Source organism: Erpetoichthys calabaricus, chromosome 9, assembly GCF_900747795.2.
Source record: "Erpetoichthys calabaricus chromosome 9, fErpCal1.3, whole genome shotgun sequence".
NCBI lineage: Eukaryota > Metazoa > Chordata > Cladistia > Polypteriformes > Polypteridae > Erpetoichthys > Erpetoichthys calabaricus.
The window spans coordinates 102034584-102054471 of NC_041402.2; the positions used below are offsets into that span (position 1 = coordinate 102034584).

The following is a 19888-nucleotide window of genomic DNA, read 5'->3' on the forward strand; positions in this document are numbered from 1 at the left end:
ACATATTTTAGCAAATTCCATTAAAATAATACAAATTAGTCAATAATGTGGGTTATTTTTATCTATACAAAAAATATATACAATGTATATTGTAATGTACCACTTACAGTATAATTTACATAATAATAGTAAATAATGTATAATAAAATATATAGTTATATACAACAATGTCAAACATTACCAATTTATAAATTTACAGTAATAATGCATTGCACGTGCAGCTCTTTCTTAAGCAGACTTGATTTACTGGTATTCTTAGAATTCGTACAGTCATTTTGCCTTTATATGTCAGTGTGTTAGATGAATGCATATCACACCTATGTTGCCATGTTTTAAAATGACTCACAAATGTCACCATCTGCTTTGAAACCAAGTCCTGCAGAGAAATATGGACATTTTACTGTGTGACATGTAAACAACATTATTAAAGGGCACTTTCTATATATTCAAACTACAAATCACTTCATTTTTCACCTCATTAAAGAGTCATATATCCAATAAGATAAAAATCTTTTTATTTTTTTAACCTGCTTATTCCAATATAGGGGTCATTGGTGAGGTGAGCAGCAAACCTTTCTCCATAGCATGTCCATGCTAAGTCACACTGATGCACGTTCTCAATCAGGTAGGCCAAATTTGAGATACCGTACAACCTAACCTGCACAACTTTGATATTTGTAAGGATATAGGATACATGTAGAAAATTCACACAGACAAGGAGAACATGCACACTTTATACAAGCAGTGACTCAGAAGTCTAACTCCTGCGCCAATGCATTGCTCAGTCAAAAATAAATATATAAAATTTTAAAATCAGCTAAAAATTTATTGAAATATATGCATGATGATTTGTTTATTAATGAAATGATGTTTGCCATTGGTCTGCAACAATAGCAAATGATCATTCTCCTCCTTACTGCTTACTTTGCTCTGTTTGATAAATGTGTATTGGTATTGGCAATGGAGTAATCATACTTCTGTCGCATAATTATAAAAAAAGATCAGGATGCAACCCATCTTGGTGCTGGACATGTGTGGTCATATGTTTTTAAACCTTTGCTGAAACTTACAAAATAAAGCAATGGATATTTTGGTTTATAATCAAATTTAACACTTTTAGAAGGGGTTTATGTGTCATGAAACATAATTTTCTTAATTGTCTTAAGTTGTTTTTAAACAGTAAGTTTACACATGTTTGAGCAGCTTTCTGATAACAAACCCAAACAATATTTAAAAATCACATAATCTATAGCGGCTTGTAAAATTATAGGTACAGTGGTTGGGAAATTATTTTTCTTATTCATTCCTGTTACGTGTCATGACATAAGTAACTATGATTATCTCTTCCAAGTGCTTTCTATATCTTCCTAATTTTAAACCAGTATGTAACATGGCCTTCATAAATTCTGTATGTCTTTCCTTCTACCTTCTTGTAATATCAGGGCAATGATTCTCTTGCACTGATTTAAAATATACTTATAAGGAAAATTAAAGTTAAGTTGATGCTCAATACAATGAGTGAACATAACCACATAATGTATCTAAGATGCAGGAGCACATTAACAGATTAGTGACACTTGGGCACCCCAGCACTTTTTGCTCCTTTAAACATGTGGACATGCATTCTGGAACACTTTCTCTTATTCCTCTCACCATCTTTTCTGTTTTTTTTCTATAACAACATTAAAATAGCTTGTGGTTACTGCCAGGTGTTTAATGCAGGTTACAGTATGGAAGGGACTTTTCAAATTAACTGCAGTGCTGTTGATTGCCTTTTACAGTGATGTCCACATCAAAACACCTCTCATAAATGTTACTATGCAAATAAAATGTTTTCTTTAAATTGGATTAAAAGAACTCCCTCGGTTTAACAAAGTAAATGATAGAAAATTTTGCAATGCTTTTATAATATATTTTATAATATATTTATACTGAAAATTGTTGTCTGTATAAAATAAGCATAATGGAATGCATATTGTAGTACTGGTTGTAATCAGTGCAGACAACAGAGGGACATGTTGTACTTCAGTTATTTAGAAACAACTAATAATGGTTATACATTTGATTAAAATACAACCCCAATTCCAATGAAGTTGAGACGTTGTGTAAAATGTAAATAAAAACAGAATACAATGATTTGCAAATCCTTTTCAACCTATATTCAATTGAATACACTACAAAGAGAAGATATTGAATGTTCAAACTGATTTTGAATTTGATGCCTGCAACACGTTCCAAAAAAGCTGGGACAGGGCCAGCAAAAGACTGGGAAAGTTGAGGAATGTTCAAAAAACACCTGTTTTGAACATTCCACAGGTGAACAGGTTAATTGGAAACAGGTGCTTGTCATGATTGGGTATAAAAGGAGCATCCCCAAAAGGCTCATTCGCAAGCAAGGATGGGGCGAGGTTCACCACCTTGTGAACAACTGCGTGGGCAAATAGTCCAGCAGTTTAAGAACAACGTTTCTCAATGTACAATTGCAAGGAATCTAGGGATTTCATCATCTACTGTCCATAATATCATCAAAAGATTCATATAATCTGGAGAAATCTCTGCACATAAGCGGCAAGGCCAAATACCAACACTGGATGCCCGTGACCTTCGACCCCTCAGGCGGCACTGCATTAAAAACCGACATCATTCTGTAAAAGATATTACCACGTGGGCTCAGGAATATTTTAGAAAACCATTGTCAGTTAACACAGTTCGTCACACATCTACAAGTGCAAGTTAACACTCTACCATGCAAAGCGAAAGCCATATATCAACAACACCCAGAAACGTCGCCGGCTTCTCTGGGCCCGAGCTCATCTGAGATGGACTGACGCAAAGTGAAAAAGTGTGCTGTGGTCTGGCGAGTCCACATTTCAAAATGTTTTTGGAAATCATGGACGTCGTGTCCTCTGGGCCAAAGAGGAAAAGCACCATCCGGATTGTTATCAGCACAAAGTTCAAAAGCCAGCATCTATGATGGTATGGGGGTGTGTTAGTGCCCATGGCATGGGTAACTTGCACATCTGTGAAGGCACCATTAATGCTGAAAGGTACATACAGGTTTTGGAGCAACATATGCTGCCATCCAAGCGACGTCTTTTTCAGGGATGTCCCTGCTTATTTCAGCAGGACAATGCGAAGCCACATTCTGCATGTGTTACAACAGTGTGGCTTCGTAGTAAAAGAGTGCGGGTACTAGACTGGCCTGCCTGCAGTCCAGACCTGTCTCCCTTTGAAAATGTGTGGCGCATTATGAAGCGCAAAATACGACAACGGAGACCCCGGACTGTTGAGCAACTGAAGTTGTACATCAAGCAAGAATGGGAAAGAATTCCACCTACACAGCTTAAACAATTGGTGTCCTCAGTTCCCAAACACTTATCGAGTGTTGTTAAAAGGAAAGGTGATATAACACAGTGGTAAACATGCCCCTGTCCCAGCTTTTTTGGAATGTGTTGCAGGCATCAAATTCAAAATGAGTGAAGATTTACAAAACAACAATAAAGTTTATCAGTTTGAACATTCAATATCTTGTCTTTGTAGTGTACAGTATTCAATTGAATATAGGTTGAAAAGGATTTGCAAATCATTGTATTCTGTTTCTTTTTATGTTTTACACAACGTCCCAACTTCATTGGAAATTGGGGTTGTAGAAAAATATTGGGGTTTCCAATTTCTTCTGCCCATGCTTCTCTCCCTCAGTGTAAATTCTTCCTTACAGTGTCACCTACCTATACAGGTATATATACCTATGTCTATATATTTTATAAATAATATTGTGTGAGACATTCCATAGCTTATTATCAATTAATTCAGTTTGGCACTAGAATCCTTTCTCTACTCCTTCTATTTCATGGAATTTAGTTTTTAAAAATGTCACCTGGTATCAAGAAATCCTAGTTATTAACAAATCCAGTTTAAGTTTGTTCTCCCTTTATATTCCACCCATGGACAATATGTCCATTAACCCTTATTATCACCTCTGTTCCTTGAGGAGACCAGGCACATTTATGCATATGTTTTGAGAATGCTCTTCTTTGTGTTTGATTTTCTTACATCTGTTCTCTCTAGTAATATTTCTTTGCTTCTCACATTTTTCTATTTGTAGACTGGTCTCCATTACTTTCATTTGTTATAAGGTAGAGGCTATTTGCTTTAGTGGCATTTGCAGCAAACGTTACCATTGCCTCTCACTGGAAAATGCCTGATTCCATTTCTCTTTTCATTTGAAAGTCTTCCTTTTATAATTTGAACCTTTTGGAACTCTCTGTGGTAAGGATTAATGAGGTATCTGGCTCTCACATTGAGAAATGGTCTGATGTCCGTACAGATGTCCTGCAGCCTGTATCCTTAGCCTTTTTTATCCTTAATTGTATTAATGCTGTGCCCTCGCTTGCTGGTCTGTCTGGGCTCCTTGGCTTTCGTGGTTGTTGTTTTTAGTTTTGAGTGTGGCAGGATTTGGCTGGACTCACTTAGTTTCACTTGGGGGGGGGGGGGGGGGGTTGTATATTCTGCATAGTTATTACTTTAATACTTATTAAATATTAACATCTGGACACATAACACCTCGTCACTAATCAAGAAAGCCCAGCAGAGACTACACTTCCTGAGGCGACTGAAGCGAGCAAGTCTTCCCCCTTCCATCCTCACCATTTTCTACAGAGGCACCATTGAGAGTGTTCTGACCAGCTGCATCACGGCCTGGTATGGCAAGTGCAACATATCCGACCGCAAACGCCTGCAAAGGATAGTGAAGACAGCAGAGAACATTATTGGGGTGCCTCTCCCTTCACAACAGGACATATTTTACAAACGCAGTGTCCGCAAGGCCTGCAGCATTGTGCAGGACCCCTTACACCCCTCACATGGATTTTTCACACTTCTGACATCCAAGAGAACATACTGCAGCATCAAAGCCAGATCTGCCAGGCTGCAGGAGAGTTTTTACCCTCAAGCTGTTAGACTCCTTAACACCAGGCTGCCCCCTGGGACCTTCCACACGGCCTCAACCACCTCTAAAAACAGAACTTTTATACATGCGAGCCACTGTCGTGCAAAGACGAGTGTGCAGGTAGAAAAGAACTGAAAATCTAATATTGACCTTTAAGTATTTTGACACTCTTGTTATCCTTCTGCTGTGAAACATTCTGACCTGTCATTGTTTACACACGTCTTAAACAACTATTATCATACACTGATAATTTCTGTATTATCTATATCTATTATTTATTATTTATTTATTATATTACATATCTTACACATCAATATTGCTGCTACTTATTTGTCTTGTCTTTGCACAAGGTCTTGTCTTGTTTGTGTTTTAATTTTAAATTTAAATTTTAATTCTATTTTTAATTTATTATTTGCACGTCATGTTGTTACACTGTGGACACTGAGCTTTGCAATTTCGTCTATCTGTATACTTGTATATGGCTGAGATGACAATAAAGTTCATTTTGACTTTGACTTATGTTTTGCTTATAAATGTCACCTGTTGTATATCAATAAAAATTTGATCAAAAGAAAAAAAATGGAAAAATGAAATTCTGTGTTTTTATTTAAAAAGCAGTTCTACATTTTTCCCACAGGGAGACGTATTATCTAGCACGTGTCACCTTGCTTCCCATTATGACAGTCAGATTATGAAGGCTTGTGGTCTGAATTGCCAGGACACCTTAAGTAACTAGTGGGACTTCTGAAAAAATGATCCTGGGAGGTCCCTAGATATTTTTCCTACCCAGGAATTGTTAAGGGCATAAATGGCAAGAAGAAGACATGCCAGATACCAAGATGAAAGGGATGAAGAAGTAAGACAGAGATACAGTACAGCTGTGTGGGTATGTGTGGTAGGGACCCCACATGATACAGTCCGTATAGTTAGATCCTGAATGGCTTTAGATATCTTCTTTTTTAAATGTATCATTTGTATCTTATCCATATCCTTGTTTATTTTTTATTTTTAATAAAAAAATTACTTTAGTATGTATTAAGGTAAAACATGACATAACAAACATCTATTGGTTTAAACAGGTAATATGTTCAGATTATCTTAGAAAAGCAGGTAAAAAAATTTATTATAAAAGATTATCTTGGGAGTTCAAACACATTATACATATACAGTATATATTCAGTTAATTCAGTAATAGACCACACTTATAACACTCAGACTTATGTGTTCGATCATTCAAATTCAGCGCTATTACAAGCTCTTACAGCTTCAGATGTTGTGTTTGTTGTAATCTTAGCTTTTGAATTTTCTAGCATTCAAAAAGGCAAAGACAAAAACTGAAAAAAAGCCCAAAACTCAGTCAGCCAGCACTGACACCAAAGCCAAATCATAAGACAAAAATCAAGGTCAGAAAGTTAAAAACAAGAGAAGCAAATGCAATAGGATTTCCAGGTACAATAAGGGTTGTTTTGTGGACACACCCCTTAAAAGAAAAGAAGCTGTGCTTAAAATGGGATGTCAAACTAGCAACGATTGTGAATAAAAATGGCAGCAAAAATGGCACAAAATAAATAACAAAAGCAGAAGTAAGCCTTCCGTGCGGTGGGCTGGCACCCTGCCCGGGGTTTGTTCCCTGCCTTGCGCCCTGTGTTGGCTGGGACTGGTTCCAGCAGACCCCCATGACCCTGTAGTTAGGATGTAGTGGGTTGGATAATGGATGGATAGATGGAAAAGTAAGCCTTAATTCAGAAAACTAATGTCAGATTCAGATTCCAGGCCTCAAGAAACCCCAAAAATGAGTGGTAGGACTTGTAAAACATTACAGAATATTGTGCAAAACTTAAGTAACGAATCTACTTATATCATGTCTGATGGCTTTACACAGCTTCTGGCATCTGTGTACTGTATTGATTTTACTCTTCAACTCTAGAATTGAATGGCCTGTTTTCATCAATATTGTCCTAAACATCACAGGACTTCCTGCTCAGTTTTTTTGGATTAGAATTCCTGATTTCCTCACTAGCTTTGTTCAATCAGTTCTTTGGTTTCCCTTCTTGATTATTTTCCTGCTGTACCATTTCTTTGTCCATTTTGTTTTTGTTTAATATTGTTGTCCTAACTGCTTATCTCTGTTGTAATTCCTACATCCATTTATGCCAGTGAAATCTGGAAGGCGTCAACAAGTATCAACAAGAAGCTTGACTTCTTCTATAAGGTGTCTACACCAAATTCTCAAGATCAGATACTAAGGCCACATCAACGACAATGAGGTTCTACGAAGAAGTGGCTCATACAAACTCATATCACCATCACCCACAGAACAACAAGAAGCTTGACTTCTTCTATGAAGTGTCTACACCAAATTCTCAAGATCAGATACTATGGTCACATCAACGACAATGAGGTTCTACGAAGAAGTGGCTCATGCAAACTCATATCACCATCACCCACAGAAGACTCAGTCTGGCCAACCATATCCTTTGAATGGAAAACCGTTGGATCCCAGAAACGACAATGACATAGCTACCTCACTACACTGCACAACCAAACGGACCACTTGGAAGTTTGCATCATTATTTTGATGTGTATAGAGTAAATTCAAATCCTTACTTGTATATGCTAATCTACATGACTACTGAATATATTTTTCTTCTTTACCTGAAGAATCCTTAGAACAGAAATTTAAATGACTGCATCTCTTTGATACTCAATCTCATTTCTATTGCTACAGTTCTGCATGACACAGCAAAAGATATTTTGAATAGTTCAGAACCATGGCTGTGAACATAAAGCTAAAGAGGCCAAAGTACCTAAAGTACCTTTTAATAAAGTAAAAGCGTTATTAAACAAATTAACAGAAAGAACAGATGTTAACCATTTGAAAGATAATATGTTGGATATGTGTCTTAGTGACATTGTTGCCCTCGCCATTCTTCCTTGGCTCACCTCCCTAATATTTCTAATAAACTTAAACCTATTTACCTTCTTCAACTACACTAATTCCTTCTCCTTCCTTTTCCTCTTCAGATGTATATCTACAATTCTTTTTATCTTGTTGTTTCAGATTTATAAGTTCTGTTTTTCCTATCACTGTTTATGTTGACATTTCCCCGGATTTCTCACCCTCAACAGCTGCTAAGCATGCAGCTCTTTACAAGATTAAACAGCGCTTACGGAAAGCCAAGATCAGATACAGCTTCCTGTACCCTGCCAAACTGAACGTGGATATTCAAGACAAATATTACATCTTTACCACTATGAAGGAAGTAGAAAAAGAGTTAAGAAAGCTGATTCCAACACTTTTTTGAAATACAATCGTGAGTCGCATCCTGTCTTGGCATGGCAAAGACGATCTTGCCAGTTGTTTGATCCACTTGCAATGATACTGGTACTGTAACTATACATTCTTTTCCCTTCTCAGACACTTTTTATTTATGCTTTAATTACAATTATATGCGTATATGAATGAATATGTTGAAGAAATTAATAATCTTTAACATCATACCCTTCACTTAACATTCAAACCATTCCCTGGGCTTACTATTTTACTATCTCAAGATTGCTGAAGATTAGATTTTATGATTATAGTAATTGGACTGTATTGGCAATAGATATCTCAATTATGGGGGGACTAGGGAGAGAGAGAAAGAGAGCAAGGTATATCTAATCTATCTTTTTAATCCTTGTAATTATAAATGGCAACGTAACAATAGCCTTCAGGGCAGTAACTCCTGGGAAAATTGGAAAGTAAGGTCAAAGCTGTCTTATTTTCAGTTAAGACTTAAAAATGGCAATAAAAGCTCAGAAGCAATGTCTCAAAGACCGGACAGTTAACTTTGTGAGCTGGAATGTTAAAGGCCTGAATCACAAATTAAAGGGAAAGAATGTATTCTCTCACCTAACAGGTCTAAATGCTAAAATAGTATTTTTACAGGAGACCCACTTATTAAGCAAGAATCAGTTTCGGCTGCACAAAGACTGGACTGGTCAAATATTCCATTCCAGCTTTACAAAGAAAACTAGAGGTGTGGGAATTCTTATACATACTGTAGAACAGTCTCATTTGTAGTATCAGATGTAGTATCTGATCCTGTGATTGTCATAGGTACTTTATTTAACTGTAAAGTGATTTTAATACATATTTATGCACCCAATGTTGATGATAGGGAATTCATGCAAAATGTATTTGCTTCCATTCCCAATGTGAACACTAATAAAATTATAATGGCTGGGGACTTTAATTGTGTTTTAAATCATGACCTAGATAGGTCTCCTGCCACAGGCGTCAATGACATCTAACACTGCAAAGACAATTACACAGTTTCTAACTGACCACAACTTATCAGACCCCTGGAGATTTCTAAACCCAAACACAAGAGCATATTCCTTCTACTCACCAGTGAATCATTGCTACTCAAGAATTGATTATTTCTTTGTAGATAACAACTTCTTGCCTATGATTAAATATTATAAGAACAATGCTATTGTTATTTCTGGCCATGCCCTCTTGATTTTGGAGCTAAAATCACTATTCCCCACATACTCATCTCGCAGATGGCCTCTTAATCCACTTTTATTAGCAGACAAAAACTGTACAGAATTTATATCCAAGCAAAAAAGTTTTTTTTTTTTTTTTAGTTTTTTTTATTGATTTTATTGAGATCACCCAACATTCCATACAAATACATCAATTTTACAAGAATAGGATTGAAAACAAATCAACCCCCACCCCTGAGAAAGAGAGCATGGCCAGCAGTATAAAATTTAAACCTAGTAAAAATAAGCAAATAGAGTAATAAGTGAATATAAATAAATGGAGAAGACAAAAAAGGGAGAGAATCTGCTTCCTCAGTGCTTTAAAAGCTTATTCTAAAATGTTATTGATTAGATCCTGCCAGGTTTGGAAAAATTTCTGCACAGATCCTCTAAGTGAGAATTAAATTTTTTCCAATTTCAAATAATATATAACATCAGTTACCCATTGACTTAAAAGGGGAGAGTTAGGATTCTTCCAGTTGAGCAAGATAAGTCTACGTGCCAATAGTGTAGTAAAGGCAATTTCAGTTTGTTTGTCCTTCTCCACTTTAATCCCCTCTGGAAGTAAACACCAAAATCAGTTTTTTTTGAGACGAATACACCCTCAGAGGTTTCTGCAGGAACACTCTGGGAAACCCTGAAGGCCTTCTTAAGAGGACAGATTATTTCATATCTTTCCCACAAAAATAAATTGGAAAACCAAGAAGGTATCAGAGCTAATCAAAATTACTAGACGAGACGCTTCATAGGAAAAGGCAGGCTCTGCATTCAGAGCTCAACCTCTTAACAGCTAAAGAAACTGAACAACTTATACTTAAATCAAGACATCATTATTATGAACAAGGAGAGAAAGCTAATAATATCTTAGCTCAACAAGCAAGAAGTTTGCAATGCAATCCCAGCAATCACCAGCACAAACGGAGACAAAACCATTGACCATAAAAATATAAAGCACAAATTTAGATAGATAGATACATAGATAGATACTTTATTAATCCCAAGGGGAAATTCACAATATCCAGCAGCAGCATACTGATACAAAAAAACAATATTAAATTAAAGATTGATAATAATGCAGGTATAACTTTGTATAATGTTAATGTTTACCCCCCTGGGTGGAATTGAAGAGTCGCATAGTTTGGGAGAGGAACGATCTAAGGCATTTCAAGATGCATTACAGATACCACAAATAGATACTTTTAGGGCAGAGGAATTGAATAAACTTCTGGCACTGTCAGTATTACGTAGTGCTTTTGTGTCCAGTGAATTGCTTATGAGCTTTATCAAATATCATGTTTGTAAAGGGCAAAACAATATCTTTGGTTCAAAACTGTACATTCTTATCATGTCTTCAGGGATTTTTCTCAGGGCATTCTAGTCTTCTACATTATAAAGATGTGCGTATTGGTTAATTGGCTATTATTGATGGCTGTGTGTGAATTAATGGCCACTCTGATGGACTGGTGTCTGGACCAGGTTTGGTCTGTGACTTGTACTTAATGATATCAAAAATAACTCTGAAACCTTGTGAACATAAATTATAATAAACAGATATAAGAATGTTGTTATGTTTTTAGTTGCTTTTTTTTCTTCATAACTACAGATAACTTGTGCAAAAACATGAAATGACACTATAAAAGAATTAGTATACACATGTATCATATTGATTATTAAATGCACAGAATTAATTTTATACACAAAGATATATTTGCACATAGTACAAGATGGTGATGAAATAATTACTATTTCTTTTCTCCCATATTTTTCATATTCCTGTGTCTCACAGATATACCTGTTTGGTTAATTGTCAGATTTTATTTATCCCTGTTTGTGTGAATGTAGGTGTATGCATTTGTGAGTGTGTGTCAAGTAATGGATTGGTATGCTCTTTAGGGTGTCTAATGTCCATTGTTGTCTAGAAACATACTTGTATTCCATGACCCACCTTTGGATTAAGAAGATCTGAAAATGAATGGATGGAGATATGGTTGTAATTTGCATTGTTTACTTTGTACCAAAGATTCTGTAACAATTCTTTAACGTGCTTGACTTGAATTGTGGTAAAAATTATTTGTATAGTTTGCTTTTATCAGAAATATTAAATTAAATGATTATACACTGTACAAGGGCAGACTTGAGAAAAATGAAAAAATCACCGGATTCATATTTGCGTCATCACAATACAGAATCCTTAAATTCAAAACAGCATTGCCAGAGCAGCTTCTCAAAATCATTTGCGGGGTGTTTTTAGGGTTAGGATTAGTGTATGAATGATATTTCAAACCTGACTTGAATCAATGGACCATTTACTACAAAATGATTACAAAATTGACTCAATGACAGGGACTGTGACTTTTTTCTAGAGAAGCTTACAGTCAGCATTTAATCAACAGTCCTAACTTACTTAAAGCCCTTGAAAACCTGATGTCCTAGCTATATATTATCTTTGAGTTAAGAGCTGTATAGTGTTCCCAACCCTGAGGATGATGCATTATGCAGCAAGCATTTATTCAGCAGCATAGCCTTCATGTATTAAGGATTCAAAATTAAAAGTAAACAAAAGTCTATGTTGGCCATATTTCGAAAGACAGAAAAACTGCCGAATTTCTGGAACTTATATTGAAGGGTTTTCTGAGTTTAGAAAGGTCGAGCTCCTTTTCTTAATCATTGTTGTCTGTAGTGTTAACATTACAATGTTTCTCTCTCTCTCTCTCTTTCTTTCTCCATTTCTAATTGTTAATTGCTTGTAATCTATTTCTGTCATATACATGCTTTGTTAAGAAAAAAAGCTTCAATATTTTAAAACTTCAAACTTCCCTGCTTTACTAGATTAATTTTAAACAAAATCAGCTTAGTGCTAGCAATACTTTGTGTATGAAACAATGTTTAGCAAGCCAGGTCCTCTCAAAGCAAATGTAATTAAAGTGAATATTAGAATGTTGAAATTTAGAACAAAAACAAAGTATTAAACAGAAAGTTTTCTACCTTGCTCACTTGTCGGTATTCAAGTTAATTGGAGGAAATGTAGTAATACACAAGTTTAACTTAGAAAATAGGTCAAATAAAAAAAATTGGAATAATATAACATTTGTAAAACCACTTAAATAATTCAGGTCACAGAGGGTCAGAGCCCATCTTAGAAGCATTGGGTACAAGGCAGGAACCAAACATCAAAGACCCCACTCAAATGAGGCCAATTTAGAATTGGTAATTAACTCAACATGCATCTCTTTGGAATGTGAGAGGAAAACTGAGTTAGTTGGAGTGAAATCGACACAGATTGGGAAGAACATGCAAGTTTAATACATTCATGATACAGAACAGCTAACCACTGTGCCACCAAAACTGCCCAGATATGTGACCTTATAACTCAAGACCTTAGCAAACAAAAAAAATGTCGACATATCTTTCAGTACAATGTAAAATATTTGTATTTCAAATGCATATTTTAAGGCTATATCTGAAATATAATATAATATAATATACATTTCACTCAATCTATTAAAACAAACATACTTACAATTATATTGTGTCTAATATATGCAACGTAATGTGTATCCAGACTCATGTTTCTGACAGGTAGCTGATTTATTTGGTTATTTTTTTTGTAAGGGAAAAAAATAAACAGTTTTCACAATGAATACACATTATTTTGAATTTGCTGTAACCCACTAAAAATCATTCACATAAGTAGCTGCTTCATCATATAGGCTGCAACGTATTCAATGCTGAAACATTTCTCTGTGCTTTCTTTGACTTTAAGAAAACAGTTTATTTATTCCTTTGTTCACTATACTGTATAGTCACATTAGAACAACTGACATTGTAAATGAACATATGGTGAGCTGTTATGGAATTTACTGTACTTACTATACAAGTAAACATGTAATTCCCAGCGAGAATGTTTTAATGGATGGTTGGATAAAGTATGTTAATATTTAATTCTTACTTCAGGTTCTTCATTGATGTCTGTACCTTGAACATGTATGTTTGCAGTGATTCCTGGGGTTGCCAGGAAGCTCAGGTACTTGCTAGGGTTTTACAGAGTGGACCTGAAAGTACTTCTTTGGAGAAACTGAGTGACATTGGAAATATACCCGGGTCAGGCTGCTAATCCCTTCTGCTAGGTCTGGAGTTAGGTGGGAACATAGAGATAACTGCTTATTTGATGTAAATGAGGGGAAAGAGGCCACTGTTATGGAAGCAGGTATCTGGAGGTAGGAAGGATTGCAACTGGACTGAATAGTGAACTAGTTGTTTTAGCGTTAGATAGGAACAAAAACTTGTACAGGTAGGCCCAGTGTGGTGATAGTGTTTAGTATTTTGTATATGTGCATGTCTAACTCTTTTTGTTGAATATGTGCCTTACTCCTTCTGTTCTGAATATCTCTCTGATAATAAAACATAGCATTTGTCTTTATTTTAGAGCATCTAGTCTTATTTTAGGGTCTACTGTACCCATAAAAGTCACATCTATTTGATGATGTCATTTGCATATATCTGTATAGACTTTACAAATTTGTTTATGTTGTTGTTGGTGGGAAATTAGTTAAATGTATATTTCTTAGTTTCTGCATGTAAATAAATCTCCTGTCAGGCTAACAATTATAACTATAAATAGGTCTGGAATATTAGACCATTGGTTCTTAAGCAAATGTATATTAATTAAAAGTTATATATTCTCATGTAGGATATCAAGCTACAAAAGTAAAAAAACTATGATAAAAAAGACGATTTACTATGTCAACAGCAAAAATGCTAAACATTTGAAAAAGGTCTTTTAGGCAGAGTTTATTTGAAATCATCATATTTTAGTAGCAAATTTCCAACCAAGTTTTGTAGTGAGAAATGAACATTTCAGGCTATAAGGTTAATTTGGGGTTAATAATTAGTGATGTATCATAATGTAATTTGCTCTTGGATACACTTCAATATAAAAATACTATTGAATTATATTTTCAATACCAGGGTAATATATTTAAAAATATGTACTACAATAAAAAAGTACATTATGTATTTAAAAATGTAGAAATACAGTCAGGTCTAAAAATATTTGGACAGTGACACAATTTTCATAAGTTTGGCTCTGTGTGCTACCACAGTGGATTTGAAATTAAGCAATCATTGTGTGATTGGAGTGTAGACTTTCAGCTTTAAGTTAAGGAGTTTACCAAAAAATATTGTATGAGCAGTTTAGGAATGATAGCCATTTTTCTGCATTGCTCCCCCATTTCCAGGAGCTCAAAAGTATTTGGACAAACTAACAAAATCATAAATATAATGGTCATTTTTGATATTTGGTTGAAAATCCTTTACAGTCAATTACTGCCTGAGGTCTGGAACCCATGGCCATCTCCAAGAGCTAGGTTTTCACCCTAGTAATGCTTTGCCAGGCCTTTTCCACTATTAGCATAATTCTCCACCATTGCCTGTTGGCACTTCTAATTTGATACTCTTTGATTATTGATCACATTTATTCCAAACACCCAACATTATGAAGTAGACTGTTGATATTTTTTACAGATTTTGCACAGTTGCCTGTTCTTCAATAAGATTTCATTATATCCTTACTCATTCTTTTATGTTAATACATTTAATTTCAATAGGCAATTATTTAATATTGCATGATTCTGTGCTACATTTCTACTTAGTTGTTTCTGTGAGAACTATGTAATTTGAAAGAAATGTCAAGTTTAATTACTTTGATTGAACTTAACTGGTCATTTTATATATCAATTTTTGTTAAAATGTTTTATTTCCTGAAAAACAGTTGTAAGTGAAAGTCTGTCGATAAAGTACCTTTTGAGTTGTTATTTAAAGGCTAATTTCACCATGTTGATTAAATCCAATAATAAAATGTAAAGTGTACGGTCATTTCTTCATGAACTGTTACATATGTACGTAAAGTAGTAAAAATAAGATATGTTTGCACCATGTATACTGAAAATGAAATATTTCATAAGAATGAGATAACTAAAATATACAGTCAGTTATATATATTATATGAGTATATAGTGTTTTTAAAACAGCATTTGACTTATCTGAAAGTGGAGGTATGGATGAATTTTGTGCATCCTGCTGGGATTGCAAAACCACATATTTAGTCTATTTTGGCTGTAATAGACATCATTATTTTATACTTTACACAACAGTTGGATCTTGCTTAGCTGACTAAATTAAGTAATGTTTCAACCTCAGAAAACTTACATAAATTACAGTATATGCTACAAGCATATAATTCATTTTCATCTTGAACCATTTAAGTCTGATCAAAGAGGTTTCAGCTTATTGGTATTAGACATTATTCAGTTTTAATGTTCAAATAAAGTGTTAATTTTAAGCAAACTTTTTAAAATGTAAATTTAAATGTTATTTAGCATAACAATGCAGTGATTAGTGCTGCTCCCTGTAAAGACCAATTTTTCATTATCAGCCATAACACATGCCCATATAGATTAAAAAAAAAAAAAAAGCACAAAAATGAAAATGTACCTGTCTTTCTCTCTAAAGACATAAAGCCACGTGTTTTCTCCTTCTCCTTCCCATCTCTTTTTATGTTTACTTCTGCATAGGTGATCTGCACAGACATCTTTTTCCTCTTCTGTGTATAGCACAAAATCAGCAGCTAAACAAAAAAGAGCAAAGGAGTATGACGCAAAGAGAGCGAGCGAGCCAAGAGAGAGAGAGGTCAAAGGTTTTGGAAGGATGTGCAGTCTGAGTCACATTTAAAATGAAAAAATAAACAAACATACATTTTTATTAGCACTGTTTTTTAATAGCAGTTAAATTAATAGAAATTAACCAAAAAGCTTTTTTTGAATTAGCAGGCATCTTTATTGTCAAAAATCTGTGACTTAAGTACTATATTTAGACCAATTAATTATAGGCCTTTTGATTCTTTAAAAATGTTATCTGTACTTCCTTTACATATCACAGTCAAAAAGCACAGAGAATTCTTGAAAGACAGATCATTACTAACCATTGTAATGTGAAGCAATCCATAAAAACTAGTATCATAAAATATATAAAACATATATTAAACATTCATCCATCCATCCATTATCCAACCCACTATATTCTAACTACAGGGTTACGGGGATCTGCTGGAGCCAATCCCAGCCAACACAGGGAACAAGGCAGGAAACAAACCCCAGGCAGGGCGCCAGCCCACCACAGATATATTAAACACTTTATGAAAAATACATGCTATAAAAATGATAAGGACAATATAGTGTTGTTAAAAAATATAGGTCTTCTCTAGAAAAATGAAAAATTATATTTTAACTTCTGAAAATGTTATTTTTTTTCCAACTAAGGTTAATTGTCAATTTTAAATTATCTCTTTATTTGAGTGTGTATGAGTGAACCCTTAGATTGACTAGTGCTCTTTTCAGGTTTATTTCCTGCTTTATTCCTGAGGCTGTCTGGAAAGGCACTAGACCCCAACCCCATCCCCCTATGCCCTTGAAAAAAAATAAGTGAGTCTGAAAATTTTATATTTTTTAGCAAAAACTCTAAAGTTTTCAAGACAATTTTCAGAGATCAGCATTACTTAGAAATATCATTGTGACCCTATTCATCCAGCTTGAATATTTGTTTTATTTAAATGTATTGCCATATTTCTTCAGTTTCTTAATTTCTTACTGAATTCAGCCATTTTTAAAAACCTTTTTATTACAGTATCAGGTTGTGAGCTGGGGCCAATTCTGGAAGCATTAAACACAGAGCAGGAAGTAGCCTTTGACAAGGACACCAGTTTATCTTAAAGCATACTTGTAAATAACAAACATAATAACATTTACATCTATAGCATATTTTCATACACAAGATGTAGCTCAAAGCGTTTTACAGTATCTCCAAAGGAAAAATTATAAGAAAAGAAAACCAAATTGAATTAGTTAAGAATAATAATGAATAAATAACAAAATGTAAATCAATCCGGGCTTTCATAAAATAGATATATAATTAGTAGAAAGGCAGAGTTCTTATATATATCATTGTATTCTAAGTCTCTAAAGATGAGTAGGATGATAAGGTGAGATAGCTAGGAGGACAGGGGAAAAAAAAACCTCCGGATAGGGGTTCCAAGGCCAAAAGACTGCACACTTCACACTAGGCAATCTACAGTAATTAACATAAATGTCCTGTCATTCCTCATTGTTTCCAGGCTTCATACCAGAGGATTTGATGCAGTGGGTCTCATGAACAGCTGGTACATCCACATTCATTCGAGCAAAACAGGTGGAAGCTGGTGCAAAATGCCACCACAGGAAAAACAGAACAGAAAGCAGAGAAATTAATTGTAGATTAATAGTGATTGCAAATCCATGAAGAATATGATAATTTCTATACATGTGTAGTGTATTAGAAGCACAAATAACATTTTGCTGTGATAAAGGCAAATTAAAAAAGTGTGTTTGTATGAGTTTTTTTAAATAACCCACGGTGTTAGCCCTGTGTATCTCTGTTGGTAAATTATCTCCATATTTTTGGTGTATAACAGGAAAATGCCACCTCACCACTTCTTTTATGCTTAGCTCTAGGAATAAGAAGGGGGGGTCAGATATCCCAAAATATAGGAAGGAACCAGATTATTTAAAGCTTTATACACCATTTAGTAGTACCTGTATTTTAAAGTCAATTCTAAAGTAAAATTGTTAATTATAGATTAGGGAAAAATGAAAGAAAACAATCTTTATGTGAAGATAAAGGACTTTAAACCCAAGTATTCATTTCATTAGATATAATATTAATTGTATTCAAAGTATTTTTTTTCCTAATATTTAATTCTCTGCCACATTAAAGGCTCACTTCAGTGCACCAAAAAAGTTAACAAAGAATCAGACCTGCAGGTAAAATATAAATATAAAAAAAGACTTAACTAAAAAAAATGTTTGACTAGCTTGAGAGGTTCAGTCAATAGAATTTAAGACATTTTTTGTTTGTGCTACTTTTAATTTAATGTAAAAATTAACATACAGTATTACTTTCTTGTGAAGTAGAATATAAGCACTAAAATAAAATCACATTTTTCAGCATACAGGCTAAAAAATGAGCCTGTATGAAGACACTTTTCTAGAATAACACTAAGTATTTCAAAAATAGTAATTGGGAATATATTCATTCCCTCCTCCAGCCCCCACAATCATTTGATTGTACCAAGTTTTGTACCTGTTTTATATATTCAACATCTGCTTTAATTTTCCTAAGCAATGCATACTAAAAAACTGAAAGGTTTAACATATTAAAAAAATAATTAAAATAAATCACTGTGTAGTACTACTCACTATTATTTACTGTATTTACATAGAAATAAGGTAGGAGGATGAAATGAAAAAGTTAAACATTTACTTGCTTCCAGCTTGAAACTGTTAAAAACCAAAACTGATTTTATAAACTGAGAAAAATCTCAATTGTTTTTATTATATCTTTATACAATACTTAAATATTATTGATTGATTGACAGTCATGGGATTGCTGTCAAGTTAAATTTTTCTTATACCCTCAATAAATAAGAAAATAATATAACCTGTGTAAAGGGTTAAATAAGAAAAGCGTGAAATTATACAAGTGTAACAATTCCAACATATCTGGATGTCCCTCTTTCTTTTTGCCCATGTTTTTCTTGTGTATGTTGCTATTAGCACTGAATTTATTTAGATTAGATTAGATTGGAATAAACAGAATTCTATTTGGCTTTTTATAGGCACTCTTCAAATCAATAAATACATAAATAAATAGATAAATACAGAGTCTTTAGGAACACAGTTTCAGACAGATGTATTGGTGAGTGATACCAGTGGTAGCCATTTCTCGTCTTCTAATAAAGGTGCTGTTACCTGTGTAAAGTATATAGTGCTTTTTGACTATAACTATCACTATGACTTTATGGTGAAGTCTTTACTGTTATTGCTTATCAACAATCGTTACCATGAACAGGACTGTGTGATACACAAATAAAACAATTCTGAATTAATCAACATTGAATCAAATTTACCAGTCCTGTTTAATTACTGCATACTTAGGTTGTCTTATCTGTCCAAACAATGAGGATAAGTGAGTGGGTGCCACATATCAAAAGAAATTAAAAGTGTTTCCCAAATGTATTTGTCAATGAAAGTAGTACAATGGACTACGCTGTTCTGTTAGCTGTATTTGACTTCTTGAAGAAAATTAAAAATAGTATTCATATTAAACCCTGATATATTGGACATCCCAGGTGAATGGGGTATTAGAAAGTAAGGGGAAATTATGATTGTTGCAAATAATATTGTCAGAGCTCCTAGGTTATATGTGCCCTGCAAGCAAAAGTATAAAAGGCTGTGAATATATAATTTTGACATTTCTTAGAATCTGTTATAAAGGACTAGATTAGAAGAGTCTAAAGTTTCTAACAGTATAAGGTCA

At 34.1% G+C, this 19888-nt stretch overlaps 1 protein-coding gene across 5 annotated transcripts in view; it reads right to left on the reverse strand.

Annotated features, from left to right (window-relative positions):
• Positions 1–16163, reverse strand: part of LOC114657202 (killer cell lectin-like receptor subfamily B member 1B allele B) — a 509866-nt gene extending 493703 nt beyond the window's left edge. For 3 of the 5 annotated variants that reach the window (XM_051931738.1, XM_051931742.1, XM_051931737.1), the window contains exon 1: positions 15974–16163. In XM_051931738.1, the coding sequence (XP_051787698.1) occupies positions 15974–16070 (97 nt within the window). In that variant the 5' untranslated portion in view covers positions 16071–16163. The remainder of the gene's footprint in view (positions 1–15973) is intronic. The other 2 variants (XM_051931740.1, XM_051931739.1) reach the window with 1 other exon arrangement.
• Positions 16164–19888: the final 3725 nt, after the last annotated feature.